At 42.9% G+C, this 27,949-nt stretch overlaps 1 protein-coding gene and 1 long non-coding RNA gene across 2 annotated transcripts; one reads left to right on the top strand and one right to left on the bottom strand.

The window, feature by feature from the left end:
* Positions 1–51: 51 nt before the first annotated feature.
* On the bottom strand, positions 52–5,529 carry LOC147030871 (uncharacterized). The gene is made up of 3 exons (XR_015056552.1): positions 5,370–5,529; positions 1,528–1,628; positions 52–592 (listed from the first exon to the last, which is right to left on the bottom strand). It is a non-coding gene; the product is annotated as an uncharacterized LOC147030871 (long non-coding RNA).
* Positions 5,239–25,942, top strand: LOC147030870 (small ribosomal subunit protein eS6). The gene is made up of 5 exons (XM_085875394.1): positions 5,239–5,293; positions 5,529–5,660; positions 25,066–25,276; positions 25,366–25,512; positions 25,614–25,942. Exons 1-5 carry the CDS (start codon positions 5,288–5,290, stop codon positions 25,865–25,867), a joined length of 750 nt encoding a protein of 249 aa, XP_085731520.1. The 5' UTR covers positions 5,239–5,287; the 3' UTR covers positions 25,868–25,942.
* The last annotated feature ends 2,007 nt before the right edge of the window (positions 25,943–27,949 follow it).

The following is a 27,949-nucleotide window of genomic DNA, read 5'->3' as shown; positions in this document are numbered from 1 at the left end:
AGAGAGAGAGAGAGAGAGAGAGAGAGAGAGAGAGAGAGAGAGAGAGAGAGAGAGAGAGAGAGAGAGAGAGAGAGAGAGAGAGAGAGAGAGAGAGAGAGAGAGAGAGAGAGAATAATAGAATAATAAGCTCAAAAAACAGCATCATCATCACGATAAACACAGAAATACAAGAGCAAAATATCAGAGTTGGGCGAGCAGGTCACGAAAAGAAAAGCTGCAATTATTTCATACATGAAACCAAATGAATGTGGCCAATGAAGACGATGAAAAAATTTAACATTAAAAAAAATGACGCGGAGACACGACAACACACTGTTGTCATGAAAGCAGTGAAGGATTCAGAGATAAGGGGAATGGAGGTTTGACAACTTTTAACAGTGTTCATTTTGACATGGAAAGTGAAAGGTAATTGGAAAACACTGCTTTTAAATGTCACATTCTCCAAACTACATCACTTCTCCATGCCATCTTTACCACCTGAGGCCACTCTGTTGTTTTAGTACCTACCGTACGGGTGTTCTCGGTGTGCTGGCTTACCCGGGCGGTACTAGGGTGCTTTTGAGGTTCGTAGCCATCGCCCACTCTTCACGCTCTGGGGGTGGATAATTAATTAATTAATTAATTAATAAATAGAGAACTTTGCTTTTGACGAGACTACACAAAAGTACATTCGTCAATGGCAAACATAAGCCACAAGACTGTGAGGACAAGGGATCAATGAGATTTGCAGATCACTCAGAGCACTACTACAATGCTTCTTACATAGTCTTGCATTACCTCGTATATTCTTAGTCAACATACAACATCTTAGTTTTTGGGTTTTTTTCATGGAAATTGCTCCAATCAAGGAATAAGGCTGCTTATGCTACCCTGCTAACTGTGAACTCCAGGTAAGGGGCAAAGGGAAGGTTATGTAAAGATAAGGATAAAGCCAAACAAAATAAAAGAAAGAGAAAAATAACAAGAAAACCTCCAAGACACAGGAAGTAGCAGAAGTCAGGTGTAATGCAATGAAACCTCAAAGATGTAAGAAGTAGGAATCAACTATCCACAAAGCCTTTTGCTCTGCACATTCGATCAGCTTTCGTACATGGTGCATGGGTGTGCAGAGATGGCAAACCGAGTCTCGTGTCCAAACATTCGTACAGGAGGAACCAAGTTAGAAAGTCCAGCAGAACATTTGCCATGAAAAAATTTGTAGAACAAACCAAGAGTGGCAATTAACCTCAAGGGTAGGGTAATGCGATGTTAGGGTGCAGGAACCCTAACCCTAACAGCCACAGGCTGCCAGTTTGACTAACTCACAAACTAAGGAATTTGGTACATTATGCATCTCTGGAGCCTATCAAGTCAAGATAAGTGTCAGGCCGGTACTCCGGCCTGAATGTGGCAACAGTACTCCATGAGGGGGACGTATAGTTGTCTTATAAAGGTACAAAAGAGCATCAGGAGGTAAATACCTCTGCGCTCGATAAAGACAACCAACTCGCTCTGAAGCACTCTTCGCAATACCAGAAATGTACTTACCCAAACGGAGGTTTGAAGAGATGCCCATAACAAGATTCCGAAGATCAGATGATTCTGCTAAGGTTGAAAACTCCATGTCCACAGAAGGGAATGACCTGTTTCTAAAGCGAGACATGGATAGCAATTTAGTTTTCTTCGCATTGAAAGTTACCAGCCAGTCATGCCCCCACTTCAACAACACATTCTCTATACAATTTTGTCCCTGATATCCTGAGACAGCTCTCTGGTCTTGCCCATTGTGGAGAGGTTGGAGTCTGATTGATTGAGTGTGGACAGCTGTCTTTTGTGCAGAAAACGAGTTCAAACAGGTACAGTTATTACAGGTAATGAGTGGAGAATGGGAGCGCTTCTGAAAGACAAAACTAACGGGTCTGTGAGAGCCGGAATTCTTACTGGTTGGGAGGTGATCAAATACTTCATGCAATAAAATGCAAATTAATTATTTAAAAATCATACAATGTGATTTTCAGGATTTTTGTTTTCGATTCCGTCTTTCACAGTTGAAGTGTACCTATGATAAAAATTACAGACCTCTACGTGCTTTGTAAGTGGGAAAACCTGCAAAATCGGCAGTGTATCAAATACTTGTTCTCCCCACTGTATATTACCTCTGCCACCGAAGGTGAAGGAGGTTGTGTTTTCACCCCTCTCTGTCTGTCTGTCTGTCTGTCTGTGTGCAGGATATCTCAGAAAGTTGTGCACGGATTCGGATGAAACTTGGTGGACAGGTTGGGTGTGGCAAGGACGAATTGGTTCAATCTTGGTGAAGATCCGACTCTGGATCTGAATACGAGAATTATTAATATTTAAAGTGATTCTTCTCCATTGAGAGACAGGACCAAAATCGAGATAGTAATGTATAGCCTGATATTTACCTTCACCGAAGGATTCGGAGAGTGTGTTGCAATTTGGGAACGTTTGTTACTTGGCAAAAAAACTTGTTTTTGACAAGTATGTTGATCGCCTCCGTGTGTGTGTGTGTGTGTGTATGTGTGTGTGTGTGTGTGTGTGTGTGTGTGTGTGTGTGTGTGTGTGTGTGTGTGTGTGTGTGTGTGTGTGTGTGTGTGTGTGTGTGCGCGCACGTGCGAGCGTGCGCACGTGTGTGTGTGTGTGTGTGTGTGTGTGTGTGTGTGTGTGTGTGTGTGTGTGTGTGTGTGTGTGTGTGTGTGTGTGTGTGTATGTGTGTGTGTGTGTGTGTGTGTGTGTGTGTGTGTGTGTGTGTGTGTGTGTGTGTGTGTGTGTGTGTGTGTGTGTGTGTGTGCGAGCGCGTGTGTGTGTGTGTGTGTGTGTGTGTGTGTGTGTGTGTGTGTGTGTGTGTGTGTGTGTGTGCGTGTGCGTGTGCGTGTGCGTGTCCGCTCGCCTCCAACCCAAACTGTCAACTGATCATTCTGAAACTTTCAGAGATTAATGCCACCAACACTGCGACGGTCCCGCATTGAAGTTTCGGTAAAATTCGTTGACCGAAAAGGTCTACATTGGCCAAGAGGCAAATTTGAGCCAAGTTTTCTAAAATCTTCAAATTCCATCCAATTGACTTGAAATTTGAACAGGATTTGCACATCACGTCAGTGAATTCAACCACCGATTACTTTTGAGGTTATCACAGGTAAAAAGGTCAACATAGGCCATAAGACCAATCCAAAATAGGCCAATTTTTTAAAATTGTTTCTAAAATGCTCAATTTTCATCCGATTGACTTGAAATTTGAAAAACATTTTCATGTCAAGTCGCTGAATTGAACGACCAATAAATTTTAAGGTCAAAAAGTCAACACAGGCCTGATTTCTAAAATTGATTGATAGGGACAAAAACTAAATATATCACTATGTCACAAAAAGTTGTGGACGAGTTATGACAAAACAAGGTGGACGAGTTGAATTGGTGACAAGAACAAGCGGATTGGATTTTGGTTCGGATCCAGCCCATCAGTGGGATATGAAACATGAACTGTTCCACCTGGCAGAGGTGTGCGCTCTACCGAGTGCCATTCTACTTTGTGCTGTTTTGCGAAGTTGTCACTCCATGAGTGATTTTTCATTTGTTTGTCCGTCTGTCTGTTGGGTCGCCGAAATAGGTGACCCTTTTTTGTCAGTAATTCTGTGTGTTTGTTTGGATGTTTGTTTGGATGTTTGTTTGGATGTTTGTTCGTTTGTCATCAGCATAATTGGTAGTAAACGTGGGCGGATTTTGACCAAACTCCGGTGGTAGGTACATCTTATGACCTCGTGCTTTGGAAATTGTGATGGTTGCTAGGGACGCTTTGTTCCCTAGCAACAACCGAAAAACCTTCAAAATCGGTACCGTTCACACGAAATCAATTCCGAAAGGCATTATGGTTATGTAGGGTTCTGAAATTTGGCACGAATGATCTACAGGTGATGCTCTATCAAATATATTCCGGTTCTTGTGATATATGGAATACTTTACCCGCAGCGCCCCCTACAATTAACGTATGCGTGAAAATTGGCGAAAATTGAAGGCCCCCTTGCGACCAGGTGAGTGCATCGATACGAATGAAACTTTGCAGGTTCATGGTACTCAAGGAGTACTACAACTTTGCCTCAGGATATATTGACCGATTTCGCTTAGGTCAGGGGTCAAAGGTCAATTAGTGCAAAAATCGATAATATGCGAGAGCTGGAGGTGCCTTCGCGCCAAATGCTACTCCTCCGAGGGTTATGGTCCGATGGTCATAAAAATTCACACTAATCATCTGGAATACATTGTGCACAAACCATCGAGCCGGATTTTCGATTTAGACCTTTGTTCACCCACAGCACCCCCTCAAACTTTAGGGATTTCCGATATCAAACCGCATTTTCGGTACTTTTCATTCAAATGGATACCGAGTAGTTATCAGTAGATGGAACTGGATGAGATTTCATTTTCATAATCTTAAGATGATTCCCTATCCGCTATATGACATCCATTTTGCTCTATATCTTATAGTTTCCATGCTCGGCGACCCATCGCCATCGACCGGCTTGTTTGTCTGTTTGTGATCGCCGTTTCTCGACAACCACTGGTCCGATCTCATTGAAACTTGCCAGGTATATTGCTCGGGCCCTGAGGATGTGCCTTTTCACGGTTTGATATTAATCGGACAAGTGGTTCCCAAGTTATGGCCATTTATTTACCAAACCAATGACAGGACACGGTGCTATGACGTCACGATTGACGTCACAATTCTTGGTTTTTTTGTACGTACGGCCACGCACAAGTAATATAAACGGAATAAAACACGTTCATTGCCCGGATTAAGTAACTGTCCTGATCCGTACCGCCGCATTGCTGTGCCACCAATGCAGTGCCCCCATGAAGACGAGAGCAGGAGTTTGGAATTTGTTTCGTTTGCCGGCGATAACTCGCCTCTTTTCCGCAAAATAAAAAAACCCACCATGGAATCTTTAACGTCCCCCCAAACCAACGGTAGCATAACGAGACACCCAAACTAACAGCGTTTCGTCACTATCCGCACGTGCTTCGCATCGAGGAGTATATATGAGTTTGCGTACGCTCGGTTGGTTCCGACTTATCGAGTCTGTCATGTCAGTTTAAAAAAACATTATTGAGTTACTAATAAAATTAAAAAAAAAAAACGTCTCACTTAATATTTAATTATCCTGTGAAAAAGTGATTAAAAAATAAACCAAAAAGCCAAAAAGAACGTAAGATATCGCGAGATGTTATTATCGTGTGCGCATGCGCAGTTCCTGCTTTCTTTTTTTTTCTGCTCTGGGCCGAAGCAGCATCCGGAGAGATGAAGGTTCGTACAGTTCGAGTTGTCTTGGAAACGTGTTTCGTTCAGTCATTCGGACAATGATATTCCACAAGATACGTACCGGCGATAGTCTCTGGCCCCTATTGCCGCCGTTGTTGCATGAAACGATGTTGCGATGGACGCGGATGGCGGCGGATTACGAGTCGTGGGTAATTTAATGGCGCGGCCTGTGCGTCCTTCGTTCCGTTGAATCGAGGCTTCCCTCCCTCTCTCTGTGCAGCTCAACATCTCGTATCCGGCCACAGGCTGCCAGAAGCTCATCGAGGTGGATGATGATCGGAAACTACGGAGCTTCTACGAGAAACGCATCGCGGCCGAAGTGTTGGCTGATTGTTTGGGGGATGAATGGAAGGTTCGAGAAACTGTCGTCCTGCTGTTCCTTGTCCTTGTCCCTCCCCCCGAGTCTCGGTTTTGATGGTTGACGTGATTTTTGAACCGATCGTAGCGTCCTGAGTTGACGGTAGTCGAAACGAGAGTAAAAAAAAAACACGTGTTGCTGTTGTTAAACCGCCAAGTACAGCACCGCCGGCTACACCGCCACGGATCCAGTCCTAATAGATTTGAATCTGAAACGTTTAAACGGAACGTACAGGGAATAAAACCACCTACCCTGTACACGTGCGTTCTACATGTGCATGATGCCCTGTTTTCGTGCTTCCACACAGTTTATCAATATTGAACCGTGCAATGTGGTTCAAAATGTCCTGAAGCACATTCCACAATTCATCTGACATGTTGAGGTTGTTGTTTGACTTTCTCTCCCTCCATATAATCCCATGTAGCGTCAATGATGTGCATTTCAGGACTTTGAGCAGGTAAAGGCATCTTCTTGAGGATTCCATCGCCATTTTTACATTCCACATCGGTTTTCACCAAATTGACTGCATGCTCGAGGTCATTGTCATGTTGATTGATGAAAGCCCGCCCAATGAGACGCGTTCCTGAAGAAATGGCACGATGCCTCGGAACCTACCTGCACCTGTCGGCAGTGTCGGTCTACCTTCAATTTTGTGTAAATCTCTGACACCAAAGGATGAGATGCGGCTCGACGCCTGTATTGATCAACCTCCATGCTTTACTCTAGGCCATTAGTCCAAGCAATGAACGATTTAGGTCGGACAAAAATGTTATCAAAACTTTCTCACCTGAAATGACTTCATTGGCGATATGTCTTATCAGAAAAAACCCCACCCGGATCCTCCCATGGGAAACCTCGTTTTGACCTCAAATCCAAGATGGCCAACATTGTACAGGTGCAAAACTTAAAATGGACCTAATTTTGGAAAGAAACACTTTTAAGGTGTCATTTTTAACTAATTTGAGGACCCCCATTCGTTTAGTGATACTTATAAGATCGTTAGATGTCAAGGTCAACGTTAAATTTGACCAAAATTGTATCAAGAGTTATGCCAAAATGATAGTTATTGATGAAATATATTGGTTGTTATTGCCACGTATACTATTAAGATGCTCATTCATTTAGTAATAGTTTTGAGGTGATTGGATATCTCGATCATGTGATAAATTCAAGGTCAAGGTCAAATTTGATCCTAATTTGACCCTGAATTTGATCAAAATGATGCAAATCGACTCAAATAAAGTACATTGGATGTATCATTTTCAATGGACTCTTTCAAGATGTCCATTCACTTATTTATGAGATTGGCATCGAGATCATGATCATAGCCAAATTTAACCAAATAATTAAGAATCCAAACAGATTTTGTGACCTTGCAGTGACATTATTTTGAAACCCGTGTTAAGGTGTCTAATAACAAAGTTTACTATGCCTGATCACTTAAATTATATTGTATGAGTGATAATTTTTTAAAGTCAAATTGCAATGTCAATCCATTGTATTATTATTGAGATCTACATCCTGGTCATCATCATCCTGATTGTCCACATGTGGCACATTCATGCATGTTACTCCCCTGCATTGGCCACAATCTGGTGTGCACTGTAGTCCATTCTTGCGGCAGGTGCATGTTTTTTTTGTCACACTGGCCACCACAATTGCACCGAATTATCTTGAGGAGTCGCTCTGGTGCTGCTAGCTGAGTCATCCTGATAGGCACAAGACCGCCGGGAGTGGCTTTCCAAACCCCAAACTGCAGAGGCGATATCATTGCCACGCCATCCCTGCACTTGGTGATAAGTCCGATGACTATGAAAAGTGGCTGCGTCACTCATCGGTGGAAGCTTTTCTGGAGATGCATATTGTGTAGAAGTAGCTACCTTCAATAGGAACTTCGTCACCCTTGCTGCGTTGAGGCTTAGTGATGTAGTGCACCCATATATCTCCAGCATGGTATCTTCTCCTGCCTGTTCGATGTCCTGTTTCGATGAAGACGGAGACATAAAAACGGTGGCTGACTTGCTCAGTGCTGCATACTTCATAAAAACAGTCACTTTGCCGATTCCATATGGCCTTGATGTGGTATCACACCCACTGAAAGCGTGCAGGAAGAGTAGACTTTCTGAGAGGGCAGGATCCAGTTTCTTCGTCAACATTGTGAACGGGAGTCCTCAAATTAGTTAAAAATGACACCTTAAAAGTGTTTCTATGTTGTTTCTTTCCAAAATTAGGTCCATTTTAAGTTTTGCACCTGTATAATGTCGGCCATCCTGGATTTGAGGTCAAAACGAGGTTTCCCATGGGTGGATTTGGGTGGGGTTTTTTTTTTCTGATGAGACGTATCACCAATGAAGACATTTCAGGTGAAAAAGCTTTGATAACATTTTGTCCAACCTCTATGGATCATGATCCGTTCGTTGCTGTGCCTACATCAGCCGTAAGCTGTATCGTGCAATTTCGTTCCACTCATCGGGGGTGGGGGGGGGGGTAGACAAAACCTTGATAATATGATAGTATATATCCAAATACATACGTATCCAAAAGTTCTCCACTCAAATAGCTGCAGTTATTGCATATTTTCATCTTGAAAATCGATGCATTCGCCGCGCTCTCTCATTTGAATTTTCTCCACACGGATCACGTGACGCCTCGACAGCCAATAGACGCTCCCCAGTGTATTATTCACCAGGACAATGTAGCGAACGAAGAAGACAAACGTTTTATGTCTGTAAGATGGGATAAATGGAGAGAAAGTGTCAACAAATTGCTCGTCTTAGACGGTCACGAACGACGTTTAGCCGAGAGTGCCGGCGCGGGAGGACGAACTTCGATCATGGGCCTATTACCCGGAGTGCCGGTGTAAAGATTTCAAGCTACCCCCCCCCCCCTTTCAAGTTACCTCCCGGTAATCTGAAATCAATTCCATCCTACCCCCTACGATTTCAGATTACCCCCCTAAAAACATTTATTTATGTATGTTTATTTGCAAAAAAATAGTAATTTAATTGATATTGAAAACTAATTAGGGAAACACCATTGACCACGTGACAGCCTTTAAAGAGTTTGCAATGAATTTTGATTTTATTATGAATGATTGATTTTATTTTAATATTGTTATTAATTGAAATCAGGATTTCTTATACAGTTATAGTTTTTGCCATATTTTTATGAAATCCTTCTTCGATATAGTTGATATAAATAGACATACTGGTATGTCTTTTAAACCAACTCAGACTATACTTAAAATTATGGAAACAACGCAATAAAATCAATATATAAGAAAGGAAATGAAAACAGCTTATTTTTAATTCACAATTTCTTTGTGGTCGTATGGTAGCTTAGCTGCCGGGGTAGCTCTCATTTCTTGAAGCACGACTGTGTCGTTGATGCAGTGCCCCTCTACCAGTACACACACTGGAACTGGTACTCATTTCGCCAACCTCGGAAAGATGACAGGCTGAGTGTGTAGCCTGGTGTTGGCTCAGTGATTAGGGTGGCGACTTGCGATCTTCGGGTCCTGAGTTGTGGTTAGGGTGGTGGCTTGGGATCCTTGGGTCCTGAGTAGTGGTTAGGGTGGTGGTTTGGGATCCTAGGGTCCTGATTGGTGGTTAGCGTGGTGGCTTGGGATCCTAGGGTCCTGAGTTCAAGCCCCGTCGGCCGCTGAATTAATGCACCGGGGGTTTGACTCAGCCTGTTATCCTTCTGAGGTCAGCGAAATGAGTACCGGTTCCAGTGTGTGTACTGGTAGAGGGGCACTGCATCAGCGACACAGTCGTGCTTCAAGAAATGAGAGCTACCCGGCAGCGAAGCTGCCATATGACCACAACGAAATTGTAAATTAAAAATAAGCTGTTTTCATTGCCTTTCTTATTCATTGATTTTATTGCGTTGTTTCCATAATTGTAAGTATAGTCTGAGTTGGTTTAAAAGATATACCAGTATGTCTATTTGTATCAACTATATCGAAGAAGGATTTCATAAAAATGTAGCAAAAACTATAACTGTATGAGAAATACTGATTTCAATTAATAACAATATTAAAATAAAATCATTCATATTAAAATCAAAATTCATTGCAAACTCTTGAAAGGCTGTCACGTGGTCAATGGTGTTTCCCTAATTAGTTTTCAATACCAATTAAATTACTATTTTTTTTGTAAATAAACATACATAAATAAATGTTTTGAGGGGGGTAATCTGAAATCGTAGGGAGTAGGATGAAATCGATTTCAAGCTACCCCCGGGGGTAACTTGAAATCGATTTCAGATTACCGGGATGTAACTTGAAAGGGGGGGGGGGGGTAGCTTGAAGTCTTTACACCGGCAACCCGGGTACAATCGGCCCATGATCGAAGTTAGTCCTCCCACGCCGGCACTCTCGGCTAAACGTCGTTCGTGACCGTCTAAGACGAGCCATTTGTTGACACTTTCTCTCCATTTATCCCATCTTACAGACATAAAACGTTTGACTTCTTCGTTCGCTATAATTGTCCTGGTGAATAATACACTGGGGAGCGTCTATTGACTGTCGAGGCATCACGTGATCCGTGTGGAGAAAATTCAAATGAAAGAGCGTGGCGAATGCATCGATTTTCAATATGAAAATACATAATAACTACAGCTGTATGAGTTGAGAACTTTTGGATACCTATGTATTTGGATATAAACTTTTGGATACGTATGTATTTGGATATAAAAAGCCTAGTGTTGGCGCAGTGGTTAGGGCAGTGGCTTGGGACCCAAAAGGTCCTGAGTTCAAGCCCCGTTGGGACACTGAATTAATATATGTCTATATATATATATGTATATATATGTATGTATGTATATGTATATATATATATATGTATGTATATGTATGTATATGTATATATATATGTATGTATATGTATATATATATATGTATGTATATGTGTATATATATATATATGTATGTATATATGTATGTATATGTATGTATATGTATATATGTATATATATATATATATGTATGTATATATATATATATGTATGTATATGTATATATATATGTATGTATATATGTATATGTATATATATATGTATGTATATATATATATATATATATATATATATATATATATATATATATATATATATATGTATATATTGTTACGGCTGTGGAAATTCGCAAACCACCATTCAGGGCCCGTAGGTGAGATATCTCTAAGTACATGTGTAGTTAGCCCCAAACCCGTTGTATAGAGGGAATTTATGTGATTCATCCGGGCTGCGATGCTTTGAGATAGCCGTTTTTCTGTTCTATCTTTATTTTGAACCAACCACGTCTCAACCGCCATCACACAACAACCACCACGCCAGCCATCGTCACCAACTGCAACCACGCTCCAACCCTCGGACAACAACAACGCCAACAGCCATGACCTTTACCTTCACAACTCGATCCCACATCATCGCATCACCGCCATTCCCAAAAGGCACCACAACCATCAAACCACCACCGAAAACCCTCCACCACCTTCACCTCTCTCCTACGGCCATTCCCGCACCACCTGTGAACACTGAGCGTCGGGCTGTCTTGGGCCCGTTCGGCGATTGGTGCCGAACGCACCGAGCCGCGAGCGCAAATAACGGCCTTTCCGAGGGAGAATTCGGATCAGGAATGCTACACGCCCACTTTTGCTCCCTCCAATTAGCAAGCGCGGAGCGGCTTGGCCCTGCCTCCAGGCGCGTCTGTGTGAAATTGATATATGCAAATTCTGGGATCAGGGGAGATTCACGCCCCCTTTCCTCCGACCAGTGGGCGAGCGTGGCTCCGCCCCCGGGGTCATCCTGATCCGGATATTTGCATATTAGCTGCTCCTGCCGGCCTATAAGAAGGCGAATGCAGTCAGTCGAGTCAGGTGGCGAAGTGATCGGTGTGTCTTCGAGTTGGGTTCTGGAGTCGGCTGAGAAGAGTTGCGGGAAGAGGCAAAGGAGCTCGGGTCCGAGGCGAGAAGGACGGCGGTCGGTGACGAGGTCGCGGCGTGGGATCGCTCGTCGCGGGACCCAAGCCAGCCAGCCATTCTCCCTCCCCCAGGGCATCAACAATTCCCCCTTTCCCCCTTGCTGAGATAGTGCAACAAGGGGGCCCCGTTCCCACCCCACTCCAAACGTTGTGCCAACGAAACCCGCCAAAGAGCACGGAGTCGGGGCACAGCCACGCGGCCACATCTGCGGCTCGTCCGCCAACGCGTCACGAGGACGTGGGTAGGACCCCCCCCCCCGGTCTCACGGGCCTGGCCGCTCCATCAGGTCACGCGCACATATTGGCCAACAGGCCCATCTGCCCCCTTGTCTATGAGGGTGGCTTCTTTCCTTTGCTTTTGAGTAAATGTGTGTTGGCGCCGTCTGTAAAGTAGAACTGTATAAGTGTTGCCGTGTGTGCACGTAGTCGGTAGTAACTCTGCGTCGTTGTTGCTTTTGTTTTGTTTGCTATATGTGCATTTTGACTGTTTGACTGTATATATATGTGCTTTGTGTGAACTTTTTTCCCGTTTCGCTTCGTCTTTTCTTTATTGACCCTCCATCCTGCTTCACGTAAAGGGTTCGTAGTGGGTGCAAAACGCCTGGTAAATAATCTGAACCGTCGAGGTCGACGATAACACCACTCGGTTATCCCGATAGTACGGAACGGGCCGCTCAAGTGGCTCGTGTCTGGAGTCGACCTGCGGCGAGGTACGATCGCCCGGTTTACCATCCGCGTGGGTACTTCGGTAGGTCGAGTTTGGCGAACAACCCTATCCTACGCGGTTGGCCGATTGGCACGATTGTGGTGAGGTCGAAAGGCCCACCCGTGGCTGGCTCCGGGCGATAGTTCCCGGAGGGTCACGACTGAATTGTCCGTCCGGTGGGCGACGCGGTCGCGATTCGAATGACGTGGCCGTCCGCACGCCGGCGGGCGCGAATTCGCAAATATATATAGATACATATATATATATATATATATATATATATATATATATATATATATATATATATATATATATATATATATATATATATATATATATATATATATATATATACCAAGTCGAAAACACCAGGGGGTTGACTCAGCCTGCCATCCTTCCGAGGTCGGCGAAATGAGTACCAGCTGTACTGCGCCCGATGTATGCCCCAGTTAGAATAGGTGTACCATATCCCTGTGTGTCGTAAAGGCCCAGTCACCCCTTGACGTTTTAGCCAGCTTATGCCGATTTTTGGAAAATTTGTCTAAAACGCTTGTGCACGTCGAATACGTTATGGGTAAGTGTTGATAACATTGAGAGCACGCTGAAAAACGCTGCCATACGTCGTTGTACGCTGGCTTTAAACGTTGTACTTTTTGGTTGTCCTCAAATTTTCCATGCTTGAAATTTTAAGACTTATGCCAGCGTATGACTCACACGTTCCGCATAACACTGGCCATAAGTTGTAGGCATGTCATGCGATCGTCGACACACATCAACACACGTTACTTGTAAGGTGCTCATAAGTCGAAACACGTCAAGGTAATGGTTAGCGTCAGTGTTCCAGACTCCCTGTTTTTTTTTTTGTTTGTTTGTTTTTTTCTTCCTTCCTTCGATATGATGGTGATTTTGACACTTCGATCTCTCGTGCGGTTATAATATAATTAATAGGCTGCCGCTCAACGATTTAAATCATAACCGCACTGTACACTGAACACCGTCATACCGAAGAAAAAAAATACCGGGAGTCTGGAACAAAATCGCTGGCAAGATCGCAAAGGTGTGACTGCGATGTTGACACTTCCATTTCTGCGGCGGTTGTGATTTTAATCGTTGTGTGGCAGCCTTTTCATAACCTACGCCACGTCATCGTTGGCGATGCCTGCAGCGCGCTATGCATAAGTTAGACTATCGTTGGGCATAGGTTGTGAAGGCCGACAACAGGTTCAGCATTCGTTGGTATAAGTTATCTATAACACGACGAAACGTCTGTGTCCGTTACTAATACGTTATGCATAAGACAAGTCGTTATGAATACGTCCGAATCTTTAAAAAAAACATCAAAAGTTCAACGTAAGCCAGGGTTTTACATACATTTTAATACGTTGCCATTGCTGGCTAAAACGTCAAGGTGTGACTGGGCCTTAAGAGGCGACCAGGGTTGCGTCAGGAAGGGAATCCGGCGTAAAAACCTATGCCAAATCATTATGCGGACAACAAAACGAATTTCCATACCGGATCGGTCGAGGCCCGGGTTACCAACGACCGCCACCGGTACCGGTGGTCAGCAGGGTACCAGTGGAAATTGTGCTACTGCTGGGCGAAGGAGGAGAAGGAGACGGGGAAGGCGAGTCCGGAGGCAGTGGGAGAGGGGGAAGGGTAGAAGTGTGCAGGTGAGAGTTGGAACTCTGAATGTTGGGACGATGACTGGCAAAGGGCGAGAGTTGGCTGATATGATGGAGAGAAGAAAGGTGGACATACTGTGTGTACAAGAGACCAAGTGGATGGGGAGTAAGGCTCGGAGCATTGGAGGTGGTTTCAAACTGTTCTCCCATGGTGTGGATGGGAGGAGAAATGGTGTCGGGGTCATCCTGAAGGAAGATTATGTCAAGAGGGTATTGGAGGTGAGGAGATTGTCTGACCGAGTGATGAGTGTGAAGTTGGAAATTGAAGGGGTGATGATGAATGTCATCAGTGGAAGATGGAGCCGCCAGGCAGGAGGAGAAGAGGAAGGCCCAAAGAAGAGGTTCATGGATACGGTGAGGGCGGACATGCGGGTGGTTGGAGTGTCAATGAAAGATGTAGAGGATAGAGCGAAATGGTAACGGTTGATCCGCTGTGGCGACCCCTCACGGGAGCTCGCCGAAAGAAGAAGAAGATGTATTTGGATATAAACTATCATTATCAGGGTTTTGTCTACCCCCCCCCCCCTCTCCCCTGATGAGTGGAACGAAACTTGAATTTCAGGCATTTTCTGAGCCATGGCTGATGGCCTACTCGAGCTGTTGTACACTGACGGCTGGAATGCTCCCGTCTACCTTTGAATAAACTGCCGTTGGTTATTGACAAACTGTTCAAACTTGGACTCACCTGTGATGGGAACCTTCTTCCAGGTTTGGTCGTTTCACCGTTTCATTTCAGGTGCCCACGTCGGCCTTTAACGGACTTGAATGTACTTAACGTCCCCTTTTTGGAGCGGTTGGACTTCCTTCCACAATATCTGACCTGCTGAATACGGCTCCTGCGAAAACTTGTCTGGCTGCAATCCACCGTATGGAGTAGCCTGGAGGTACGCACACTGACACCTAAGCTGTCTCGCCTGGGTGAGAATCCCACCCAGCTATAAACTCTCATCCTGGTGTTCCACAGGCAGGGCGATTCATCAATGCTGTGTGCCATCTCTTGATCGACGACAAACTGGACGTCCCGTCTGCCTACATCACTTGGTGGACGTTAAAAGATCCCACATCATCTTTCACGAACAGTGGTCGAGTTATCGCTGGCACCTGAGCCAAATTTTTTTTTAATTTCCCTGATCACTCCCAATCAAACAAAGTGTAAAAATGTCAACCCTCCAAGGGGGGGTCGCTATGCCCCTTAACTGTACGTATGGACGAGTATCCAGCCATTGTATACGCTTGTGTGATATTTCCTTATTTCCTCGTATTTGCCACACTGTACAATTGTCACCAACCATGCTTTTACAGTCCTTCTGAAGGTGGAACTTTCCGATTGCTTGTAAAACAACCTGTCAATGTACGATATCGACGCACGATTACTGTAGAACATATTATGCTTGTATAATTTGCATTTTCTATCTCGTTCCTCTGTTTCCATAACTGACAAAAGACCCCGTCTTTGTGGATGGGTCAGTTCCCCAACTTTTTCATTTATGGCGTATTTTATTACGTCCGCCCACCAAAGGACGGCGGAGGTTATGTTTTCACCCTTATCTGTCTGTGCCTGTTTACATAATTTATCAAAAAGTTATCGACTGATTTGGATGAAATTTTGTGGGCAGGAAGGGTGTGTGACGAGGACGAACTGATTAGATTTTGGTGAAGATCCGAGTCTGGACGGAGGTATGCGCTCCACCTAGTGCTCTTCTGGTTATGATTTGTCATTCCTGGTTTACACCATGTGATGCCATACGACACACATTTACATGGAGAGGATTGGCATCCTCCCACCACCCTAAACCATGGGGGGGTTTTCTTAAACCCCCTAAAACCAATACCCTGAGTATAACCAACAGTTTTAAACATTCCATCTCGTGTTGTAGGAGTGTATGGAAGTCAAAGAAGCATACAAACAGTATGGTTATGATTCTTCCACTTGTACGATGTCAATGTAAAATGGCATCATACAAGTGGAAGAATCGACCAATCTGCTCCATGTAAATGGATGTTGTATAGCATCGGTGATGGAAACCAGTATTACAAATCGTAATTAGAAGTGCACTCGGTGGAGCGCATACCTCCACCCGTATCCGAATCTTCACCAGAATCTAATTGGCTTGTTCTTGTCAACCTACCCAACTCACCAATCATGTTTTGTCCAACTCCGTTCATAACTTTTTTCAGATATCGTGCTGTATATTGGTTTTGGTTCCATCTCTCGACAGGGAAGAATCACTTTTAAAAAAAATAAAGAAAAAAAACAATTCTCGGATCTGGATTCAGATCTTTACCAAAATTTAATCAATTTGTCCTACCTACGCACACACGCACACATGCACACATGCACACACGCACACACGCACACACGCACACACGCACACACGCACACAATGGACCTCATGGGTCTATTTTCCGTCCTCAGCCCAGGAGGGAAAGGCGAGCGAGGGGACCAGAGCCTGGCCGGGGTACCTTCCCGCCTCGTGCGGTCACACCGACTCCAAACCACCATGGTGGGACTTGAACCCACAACCCGAAGTCCATGGCCCACAAACGAAACCAAGCCACCACGACTGCAGACTCTAAGCAATCGCCACCAAGACTGCAGACTCTAAGCAATCGCCACGATCACTCCAGGCACTAGGCAGTCGCCACGATCACTCCTCTACTCTCTTGAGGTGGGAGCGATTTCTTTCCTCGCCACTTGCCTCCTGATTGGACGGTTCAATCGCGCGATTCAGTGGCCGTTCCTCATTGGACAGGCCCACGGTAGGCAGGGCAACTCCCACCTTTCTGGGGTGGAGTCGGATCTGAGGCGATGGAGGCTCCGCCCATGCCTTCAGCCAAAAACACGTGGGCAATAGTGACCGAGTTGAGTCAGGGACCGTGCTGTTGTTTGTTAACCTCCACCATCAAAGATGGATGGAGGTTACTGTTTTCACCCCTGTCTGTTTGTTTGTTTGTTTGTTTGTTTGTGAACAGTATTACGGAAAAAAACTCCTGGACGGATTTCGACAAAACTTGGGGGGGGGGGGATTAGGTATGGTCCAAGTATCATGCCATTAGATTTTGGACTTGGTCCATTTTGTTCAAAAAAAAAACTTAGAAAATTTTGCAACTTTTTTTCAAAAAAATTCCGATTTTATTTGAAAAATATTTGAATTTTTTTTTTTGCATTTCTCCATGTTTGAAGTGATTTCTAACCCCCCCCCCCTCCTAAAAAAATTGTTAGAGAAAAAAAGAAATTTTGCAACTGTTTTTTCAAAAAAATGTTTTTTTTTTTTTTTTTTTTTTTTGGGGGGGGGGGCATTTCTCCATGCACGTCGATCTAGTTTAGTTTATTCAATCGTGGTTCAGTCGAGTCTGATCCGTTTTGACCTACAATGAATAGTATATCAGGTTCACTTAAGTGACCCAGCAGTATTGGCGGCGGAGGTTTTGCACTCCACCGAGTGCTCCCCCTCTAGTTGTAGATGTAATAAACCTGACTATAAAATAACTCACAGCACACACACGAAATTCCCATTCGACAGAAGGAGGGATTCTAACTATAAACTCATACTTATTGAAATAACTAAGCTACTCTGGCTGTTTGTTTGCAAAAGGCTTCCAGATTCGTCACAATATCACACAGACATCCATATCATTCATGCAATTAGTATAGGCTCTGGGGGGGGGGGGGGGTGTTTGTGTACATGACTCTTTTAGAGCATCACCCTATTTTTTTTTTTGTTCTATATGCCAAGACCTTCAAAAAAAGTTTGGGTAACTCCTCCAGATCAAGTACATTTTTTTTTTCTGTAGGGTCCATCTTGGATTCGCAGTTGGCTACCAGCAAACTATAATTAATTAAACCAAAATGCCCATATTGGGTTTAGATGGAATAAATTATTAGTAAACGCCCATAAATTATTAATTTTGATTTACTTCAATTACTTATGCATTGTTAACACATTTTAGCATGATTTATTCTCTTAAAACTTGGTTCACAGTAGAAAATTACCATATTTTATGTAATTTAGTCAAAAATAGTCAAACAAGCTGTTAGTCCTTTGATCGTGACTCATACTTATACATGTACTTAGTCATGCACTCATTGTGATAATACAGATCTGCTCCAAACACAGAATGTGGATCTTGAAGATCACAAGTTCGGTCGAAGACGGCATCTTGGAAGAAGTTAGTTGCAGCAAGAAAAGACGTAGCACGGTTGGATTCACTGATACAATATTTTGTGTACAGTTGTTTGTAGGATTTGTTATCACAGATAATGCAGTTCACAACTCGCAATCCTGTTGCTGTAGTATCTGCATTAGGTCGGTGGCGAACTGCCTGGGAGCGAGAGCTTCCACCTTCAGTTTTGTTCTGCTAAGAAAAAGATGAGTCTTGGCCTTGAACTAGATTCTTCTTAGTTATTCTGTAAAGAACTGTCTTCATAGTGTACTTCTTGTAACATTCATTCGTCACATGATAACAAAACCCATCTCCTTCAACAAGCTTCAGTCTTTTGGAAACACGGTCATTGTGTATGCCGCTGGCTTCCCGTATCCTTTAACAGCCATTGCTTGTGCTTGCTGTCTTATTGCCTACTTTTTGGCAGATAATACATTTTGTTGCATCATAACAGAGGTCTTGAGATGACTTTACAAGAGTTACAGACTCCATCATTGGCACTTTATCCAACTCTACACAACCCTGAAAAAAATAGGATATTATTAGTACTACATGTTGTACATACTAAGGGAATTGGAGGCACAACCACACACTTAAAGTAAATTGGACAACTACCTATTTGGAATCGATGCGAGTTTTAATTTTGGCAATTTTATATGACCCCCCCCCCCCCCCGTCTCCTCAGGGACATAACAGGAAAATACATGTAAACTATTCTGCACATTCTGGATGAGGCACAACCACATACCAGTGTGTGGTTGTGTCACAGGCCTGGGGCACAATCGCACACTGGTATGTGGTTGTGCCCCATCCATTTACATGTATGGTTGTGCCCCATGTTACATGTGTTCATGTTAATGGGGGTCTGTTTTTGTTTTATTGTTTTGGCAGAAAACGTGTGATGATAGTTTCCATTCTTCCCCAACTTCTGATAATGTATAATTTATCATTTTCTTCATATTCATATGTATCCCAGATATGATTTGACAAGCTGATACATTTAATATGTGCATAATAATAGTTGACCTTGTGAAAACATAGGCCAAGGTCAAGGTATTGGAAACCAAATCCATTCAATTCCTTACCCTTAAAAATGTGATGATTTGACATTTAATTCATATTTCTGTGTGTTCTTGATCAGGTTTTATTATATTTTACAAATTTCCTCGTTAATATCTGAATACTAATAGTTGACCCTGAAAGCATAAGTCAAGGTCTTTGAAACCAAAGCCATTCAATTCCCTACCCTTAAAAATGTATGATTTGACATTTAATTTATATTTCTATGTGTTCTTGATCAAATTTTATGACAGACAATTTGTCTATTTATAGATAGAATTGGGGGATTCCCCCATTTTGCTTTGAAATTTAAATATTTTGATCTAGATTTCACAATTATTCATTAAAATATTTCGTTTTATGAGATACAATTATTCTTTGATATTTCATTTACAACTTTTGACCATTATATTTACTTAATATCAAAGGTGATCCATTAAAATCTTACCTTTTGTTTGCAGCATTGCTTTCTCTTCTTTTTCTTGAAAATCCAGTTGCCAACAGGAAGTGACATCATAGTTAACCTCACTGTGACATCATAGTTTACCTCACTTCGGTATCCCCAAAAATGACATCATAGACTTTCATATTCCTGTAATTTACTTTAAAATGGTCTGAGAGCTTAGGTATGTATTATACACTAATAGGAAATCACATATGGGAAATCATTTGGTCACCTGATATTTGACCTTGAGTGAAGGATTAAAGGTCAAATAGACCCTCAACAGTGTTCCCTTTATAAGAAAAAAAATGTCCTTATCTTTCTAAAAAAAAATGGTCTGATGGCTCAGTTACATATACTAGGGCGGGCCCGTAAAAAAAAAAAACTTTTAAACCGTGTGCCAGAAACAACAACCACACAGGCCGTTCCTTCGCTCTCGTGTGCCCTTACGTGCATGGCTGTATGTGCGTGGCCGTATGTGCAAAAAAATTAAAACAACCACACAGGCCGTTCCTTCGTTCTCGTAAATGACGACTGGATTGGGGCATTGTGTTTATTTTTAAATGCGCATAAGAAATCGAGACATTATTAGAATACAGTTAGTCATCACTATCCGGAAGTACTGCATGCCCATATGGAATGTTCACATGCAATCCACAAATTATCGCTTGCATTGAAGTAACAACTGCTGTGATACTTCCACACACAGAGTTATTTAAAATGCAAATTAAAATCAAGTTTTCCTCCCTGTCTTTGCGAGCTATGACATTCGCTGCCATTGACCATTGCCACTCCTACACCACGTTGAGGCGACAGGGTAGGATTTGTAAGAGACCTGAAAGTAGTGTCATTAGTTATTCCATGTTTGAATTGTTTTATTTTAAAATAGTTTAAAAAAAAATTGTTTGCAAAGCATACTACCAAAATGAGATTTATTTCGTTGGGAAGCATGTTGCGAAGAGGTGAATTCCTTAAGACTTCCAAAAACATACTCAGGCACGACAGGAAAAAACAGCTGAAATGGATGAAGAACGATATCAAACCTTGAAAAGGCACATCCGCGGGTCCCCAGCAATATTCCTGGCAAGTTTCAATCAGATCGGCCAGTCAATCGTGCAAAAAAAAAAACATTAATTGTGACATCATTCGTGATGTCATAGCACCGTGTCTTGTCATTGGTCGACAGATAAATGGCCGTAACTTGGGAACCGCTAATCCAATTGATATCAAACCTTGAAAAGGCACATCCGCGGGGCCCTGGCAATATTTCTGGCAAGTTTCAATCCGATCGGACCGGCGGTCGTCGAAAAACTGCGGTCACATATACACACACACACACACACACACACACACACACACACACACACACACACACACACACACACACACATACACACACACACACACACACACACACACACACACACACACACTGCTGGAATTATTGACTCGTACGTGCCCGTAAAAAATAAATATATAAAAATAAAAATAAATAAATATTCAAACCGCGAGCAACAAACAACAACTACGCAGGCCATTTCTTCGCTCTCGAGTGCCCGTACGTGCATGGCCCGGAAGTTTGAATATTATTCGCAGTTAAGATTATTCGCAATTTAGTTTTAATACCCAATTATTCAATTAGCGCCAAAGTATTTTACCTTTTCGCAATGTCGTGGCAAGGAAAAACAAAAAGAGAAGAGAGAAAAAAAAATTACTTCCTGGTTCGGAGCATACCAGCACTCTGATGTTCCCGAAATTTATACACCGTCTAATATGAAAACTATCATAACTTGGGGCATTGTGTTTATCTATAAATGCGCATAAGAAATCGAGAAATTATTAGAATACACGAAGTCATCATTATCCGGAAGTCCGTACGTTGTAACCCGTAATGGATCTGGAAGCCCGTACGTTGTAACCAGTAATGGCAAACACAGCTGAGCTTCCCTTTCCCATCGGCCACGCCCACGCAGCAACGTGTCTATCATTGGTTTGGTAAGTAAATGGCCATAACTTGGGAAGCACTCGTCCGATTAATATCAAACCTTGAAAAGGCACATCCTCAGGTTCCCAGAAATATACCTGGCAAGTTTCAATTAGATCGGACCAGCGGTTGTCGAGAAACAGCGGTCACACAGACGCGCACACAGGCACACAGAGATTGCTGGAATTATAGATAGATGTGTTGTAAATAAATGGGAAATAACATATGGAATCTTTTGGTTACATGGTGGTTGGCCTCAAACAATGGGGTCAAGGTCAAATGGACCCTAATAGCATTGTCATCACAGTATTACCTTTATCGAGGAAAAGCCCATATCATTCTAAACATGGTGTGATGGCTAGAAATAAAATATGGAAATCTTTTGGTACTTGACCTTGCCCCGTGGTTGTGGTTGTATGTGGTTGTGCCCCAAGTTCCCTTACATCTAATTAGGATGAGTGTCTCAATATAGTCCCTGTAGGATTGAAGCTTGTGCACATCACTGTTTTACACCATTAATTGAAGCTTCAATGTTAAATCGTGTCTACTTTTCATTATTTTGTCAGTCATTTTGAGGAAAATCTTGGGATTATGCTAATTAGATCAGCTAAAAAAATACAAAAATGTTACCAATGAATTCATTGGGGGTCAATAACCAATATTTAGTATTAAAAAATCCACTTTCCATGGCATTTAATTAAGGAGATATCATCATTTGATGAAATACCGCAAAAGTGGCCATTTGGGGGTAGGGGTGACTGGTTTACAATGAGCTCTGGTCATCACACATAGCCCCATTGTGAGAATATGAAAATTGAATTGCTCAGAGAACTTAATAAGAGACCATCAAACTTTGAGCTACTTTCAAGGTGAAAGCTATTTTTCACTGAAATTACGTAAAATATGCTCATTTTCTACTGTGAACCAAGTTTTTAAGAGAATAAATCATGCTAAAATGTGTTGAGCAATGCATAAGTAATTGAAGTAAATCAAAATTAATAATTTGTGGATGCTTAATAATGATTTATTCCATCTAAACCCAATACGGGTATTTTGGTTCAATTATGGTTTGCTGGAAGCCAACTGCAAATCCAAGATGGACGCCACAGAGAAAACGTACTTGATCTGGAGGTGTTACCCAAACTTTTTTTGAAGGTCTTGGCATATAGAACAACAAGGACAAATGTGTCCAAGAGCTGCGTCCTAAAGGTTTTGTCTTCACCAGAAGAAGAACAAGAAGAAGAAGAAAAAAAAAGCAACAACAACAACTTCCGATATTTCGTCACGTGCCTTGACGGAGCCAATAGCAGACCCGTCCTGGACGATCGTCATTCATGACGAGAAAATAGTGTATTTACGAAATAACCACATTAAATGGAATAATCTTTCAATAGTAACGTGAACTTTTCGAAACTTTAAAGCAAATGTCCGAATATATTTAAAAGTTCATGATAGACGCTCTCAAAAGGCACCCTCAATGCGAGGATGTGTACAGGTGTTTAGTATTTAAGGAGATCCGGATCCTGTATGTAAAAGAGCAGAGTTCTAAAGGTTTTGTCTTCACAAGCAGAACAACAATGCCGAGCTCTCTCAGAGCTCGGCGTTAGGTCTATTACGTTAGGTCTGTTACCCTAAATAAATTAGGGTAACACTCCAAAAGAGTCATGTACACAAACACCCCCCAGAGCCAGGAGTAAATATACAGACCACTTTTTCAGCAAATAATGCTAAAAACTACCCATGCAGTTGATGGGCATTCTGCCAGCACCACACTGCATCTAATTTGAGAAATATTTGTGCATTTTTTTTGCTGATCATGCTGAACACCGAGACAGAATGAGTTGAAAGTGTGTGATTATACACAGGAAGGTTTTCGGTGGTTCGAAATCAATAGTCCCGGGGTTCAGGGTGTGGGGAGCACCCCAATTACTGCTGCCACCGAAGGTGGGCGAAGGTTTTTGTCTTTCTGTGCAAGATAGCTCAAAGTTGTGGATGGATTCAGATATAACTTGGTGGACAAGGTGTGTGTGTGTGTGTGTGTGTGTGTGTGTGTGTGTGTGTGTGTGTGTGTGTGTGTGTGTGTGTGTGTGTGTGTGTGTGTGTGTGTGTGGTGCCGTCCTGTAAGTAGAAACTGTTAAGTGCCTTTTGCTTAACTGTACATCGCTTGCATTTCTTTTATTCGGATAACTCTGCTCTTTTTGTGCTCCCCCTGCCCCATTATAAATAAACCCCCAATTGTTCAATGCATTAGCTCGTTTTCTGTGCTTTCTCCCATTGGCCTAGCATGGTGCGTATTGAGAATTAGTGAGGCCGTTCGTGCCGTAAATTGTTCATTTGGTCCGGTGCGGCTTTGGAAGCTTCCGCTCGGTTACGCTGGATCCGAGTCGGTGATAGCGACTCGGTTCGGACAAAGTCGGTCGAGGGTGTGGTTTTCCCCGGTAGTTGGGCGACGTGGGTACTTAGGAAAATTGAAATTAGGCAATTAACCCTACCCCACGCCGTCGAAATATCGGGGACCGCGGTCCGCTAAGGGACCCGTGACCTTTGGAGTTATCCAAGGGTCACAACCTAAATTCTGGGTGTTCAGTGGGAGACTGCTCTACTGCTCCATCTAGTGGTCGTTTATCGCCACCGAACCCCGGCCCACAACAATATCTCTAATGGGTCTAAAGGCTTACATTTCTAACGCCTGTCGAGGTCTGAGTGGTCAAAGGGTTCAAAATGTCTAATTGGTGTGTTGTAATGGAGCTTAAAGGTCAAAACTAAAGGGTGAAGAGGACGAAAAGGGTCTCAAAAGAGCTAAAGGGTATATTCCATCGTAGTTTTTTTTCCGAAAGGCGTCCAGAAGTCTCAGCAGTAAAGGTTTCAGAGGTACATTGTAATGGTATGTAATTTATAGACATAGTCACGATGCAGTTGACATTCAAACAGTACGTAATTCGGACATTATCACCTTGGTTGACCGAGGTTTCACTCACTGCTTCGTGTTTTGTTTTTCTTATCCCTCCGCCGAAGTTGCCAAAGGCATAAATTATATGTACGGGTTGTCCGTCCGTGATCAGTTTTCGTTACCATGATAACCCAACACCAGCTGAGGGGATAGAAGGTCAAACTTGGAGCAAGTATGTATGATTTTATAGATGGAACTGATTCTATTTCAGCATCAAGAGGCCAGAGTTCATGTCGGGTAGAATGTGATGCTTGAACAGCGGAAGGGATTTAAATCGAACCGAGTGCAAGTATTATAATGATGTAATGCGGGCAGAGGCATATTGGTCGACGTCGAGGTGTGGAAGAATGCCGTTCTAGTTTCTATAGATGACTATTTCCATGTAGTTGGTTGTGCAAATAATCATACGATCTGTTGTGCACTTTTTAGGGATACATTGTGCGGATCAGCGGAGGAAATGACAAGCAGGGGTTCCCTATGAAGCAGGGGGTGTTGACCAATGGTCGTGTCCGCCTCCTCCTCAGCAAGGGTCATTCCTGCTATCGGCCACGGCGCAAGGGTGAACGTAGGCGCAAGTCTGTTCGTGGGTGCATCGTCGATGCCAATCTCAGTGTCCTCAACTTGGTTATTGTACGCAAGGGTAGGTGTTGTTGTATTGCAGTGTTTCTTTTTCTATTTATCTTTAACTGTACATCTTGGTGTGGTTAGTTTTATTTTGTCCTCGTCAAGGTGAGCATGACATCCCGGGCCTGACCGACACCACTGTCCCACGGCGCCTTGGCCCGAAACGAGCGAGCAAGATTCGCAAACTGTTCAACCTGTCGAAGGAAGATGATGTGCGTCAATATGTGGTCCGACGACCCATCATCCGTGAAGGTGAGCAGGTGGTGGGTGTTGCGGCGTCTCGCACTCCACCGGTGTCGTCGTTTTGTTTGTGACGTAGAAAGTCGTTCTGAGCATATATTCTTGCCTTGCAGGTAAGAAGCCTCGCTCCAAAGCACCCAAGATCCAGCGACTGGTCACTCCTCAGGTACTGCAGCACAAACGTCGCCGCATCGCACTCAAGAAACGCCGCTTCCTTAAGAGCAAGGAGGAGAAGGCAGAATACGCACGCTTGCTTGCCAAACGCATGAAGGAAGCGAGGGAGAAGCGTCACGAGCAAATTGCAAAGCGCCGCCGACTGTCATCTCTCCGTGCCTCGAAATCAAAGTCTGAGACGAGTGGAAAGTGAATGTTATTTTATGTTGTACCTGGCAGCATGTCCTGCCCGATTGCATTTGCTCATTAAAATTCACATAAATGTCAATGTTGTTTTTATATTTGGAAAAAGTTCATCAAAGAAAATCACTACCACCCTCTTCAGCTGCTTACCTGGTTACTTAGATCCAATGTCTTGATCCTTGATGGTTTGAGTGTCATTATCTTGCCAAAACGAAGTTTTTGTAAGATCTGTTACTTGGTAAGTTTTTTTTTTTATTTTTTTGTTTTTTTTTGTCTGTAATCTGGATTTTTTCACCTTTATATCACTCTGTAGAGCACAATTCTCATCGGGAACTCTTGTGGGTACACATATCGTAGTATTATTACAATACCCTTCAGCACACATAAAGGTCAAGGTCACTTTGTGGTAAAACATGGAGGTCGACGAAACCCTTATTTTTAAAGTAATTTTCATCGAATCATCTCCAAACTTTATGGGAATGTAGTATATGGTCTGGCGCTCAGCTGATTTGTTTTTGGTGGCGATTGGCCTTGACCTTCATGGATAGCGCCTGAGGTCAAACATATTTGACCCCAAGGTCAAATTTTCAAGTTTTAGGAACCATATCGTGTAGTACCTCAAATTGAACACCTCTGAGTGCTTTCTAGATATGTCAAGCTTGAGACATTATGACGTCATTTGGTGACGTTATGAGGCAAACGCATATTTTTCATGGTTACTCTGTAGAACGATTCTCATCGGAATCTCTCGTAGGCAGATATTCCTCAAGGAGTCGCTCCTGGTGGATAGCAGCTCTGTTCACCTCAGTGTGACCTTAAAGAAGTCACACGTGGTCACCTTTTGGCAAGATACGGGTCACCCTGCGGGTGACATTGGTTTATTTTCAAATCTTGGGATGTTGATCAAAAAATGAAATTTGGATGTTTACTCAAGTCGAAGGACATGATTAACTACCTGTAATCTTGTGTGGTCATGTGATGGTTCTTACCTGGTTGATATTCTTCAGCTTAATGGAATTCCAAGGCGCACATTTTACATTAGTGGCCTTGTTTAGGCTCAACCATTATAAAACTAGTTCATTAAGCCTTCCTTGTAGAATAGAAGGCTTATAGCCATTGTAGGGTTTTCCTTGAATTAGTGTCCCCATTTTTAATGGTACTGAAAGCTGTGAGTATGAAACCATTGAGGGTTTTTTTTTCTTGCTAATGTCAGGGACTTTTGGAATGAAATTTTGCATCATTAGTGGGAATAAGTGTGTGGGGTTGATTTTGTGACCTTCACCTGTTTAAGGTCATGATCTAATTACACTGGTTGACAAAATCAAACTTTTTGCAGATGTAAACGCTTTCAAGACCAGTTTTGCACACTGATTCCAAATCTCTGGTTTTCTTCTTGCACGTCTAGTTATTGGTGGTCGTATGGCAGCTTAGCTGCCGGGTTAGCTATCATTTCTTGAAGCGCGACTGTGTCGCTGATGTAGTTCCCCTCTACCAGTACACACACTGGAACTGGTACTCATTTCGCCAACCTCGGAAGGATGACAGGCTGAGTCAACCCCCTCGTGTATTAATTCAGCAGCCGACGGGCTTGAACTCAGGACCCTAGGATCCCAAGCCGCCACCCTAACCACTGAGCCAACACCAGGCTTGTCTAGTTATTGAAATACAACTTCATTTCAGCATAATTTATCCAATCGCACAGGCCAGTTAACTTTTTACTTTTCAGTATAATTCCCATAAACGTTACATTTGGTTAAATGTATACAGCACAGACTTATGGAAAAAAATGAAATGTATAACTTAATGTTCAGTATGATTTTCTTTTGTAAACTTTGATGGGATTGTTGTGATACAACATCCAGTATACTTTTGTTCCAGAAATATTGGGAGCAATTTTCTATGACCTGAATGTCTTGATGGAAGTTTTCCCTCTGCTCGTCGCTCACCACGCCGAGGTTTTCAGGAAAGAAATCTCGATGCAAATGTAATTTCAAGGACAAGTGACATCCCATTTTTATGTCTGCCACTGAAAGAGGTTATGTTTTCAGCCCTGTGTCTATTTGTGTACATAGTGGGGAAGATAACAGCAATT

Source organism: Eptatretus burgeri, chromosome 3, assembly GCF_056783735.1.
Source record: "Eptatretus burgeri isolate ZD-2024b chromosome 3, Ebu_testis_v1, whole genome shotgun sequence".
Classification (NCBI taxonomy): Eukaryota; Metazoa; Chordata; class Myxini; order Myxiniformes; family Myxinidae; genus Eptatretus; species Eptatretus burgeri.
This window is presented reverse-complemented; position numbering and strand designations above follow the sequence as displayed.

What these genes read in the sequence shown, in the direction of transcription:
- LOC147030870 (XM_085875394.1), top strand. An exon ending in CTTGGTTATTGTACGCAAGG is followed by an intron (nt 25,277 to 25,365) that starts GTAGGTGTTGTT and finishes GTCCTCGTCAAG; the next exon opens with GTGAGCATGACATCCCGGGC. An exon ending in ACGACCCATCATCCGTGAAG is followed by an intron (nt 25,513 to 25,613) that starts GTGAGCAGGTGG and finishes CTTGCCTTGCAG; the next exon opens with GTAAGAAGCCTCGCTCCAAA.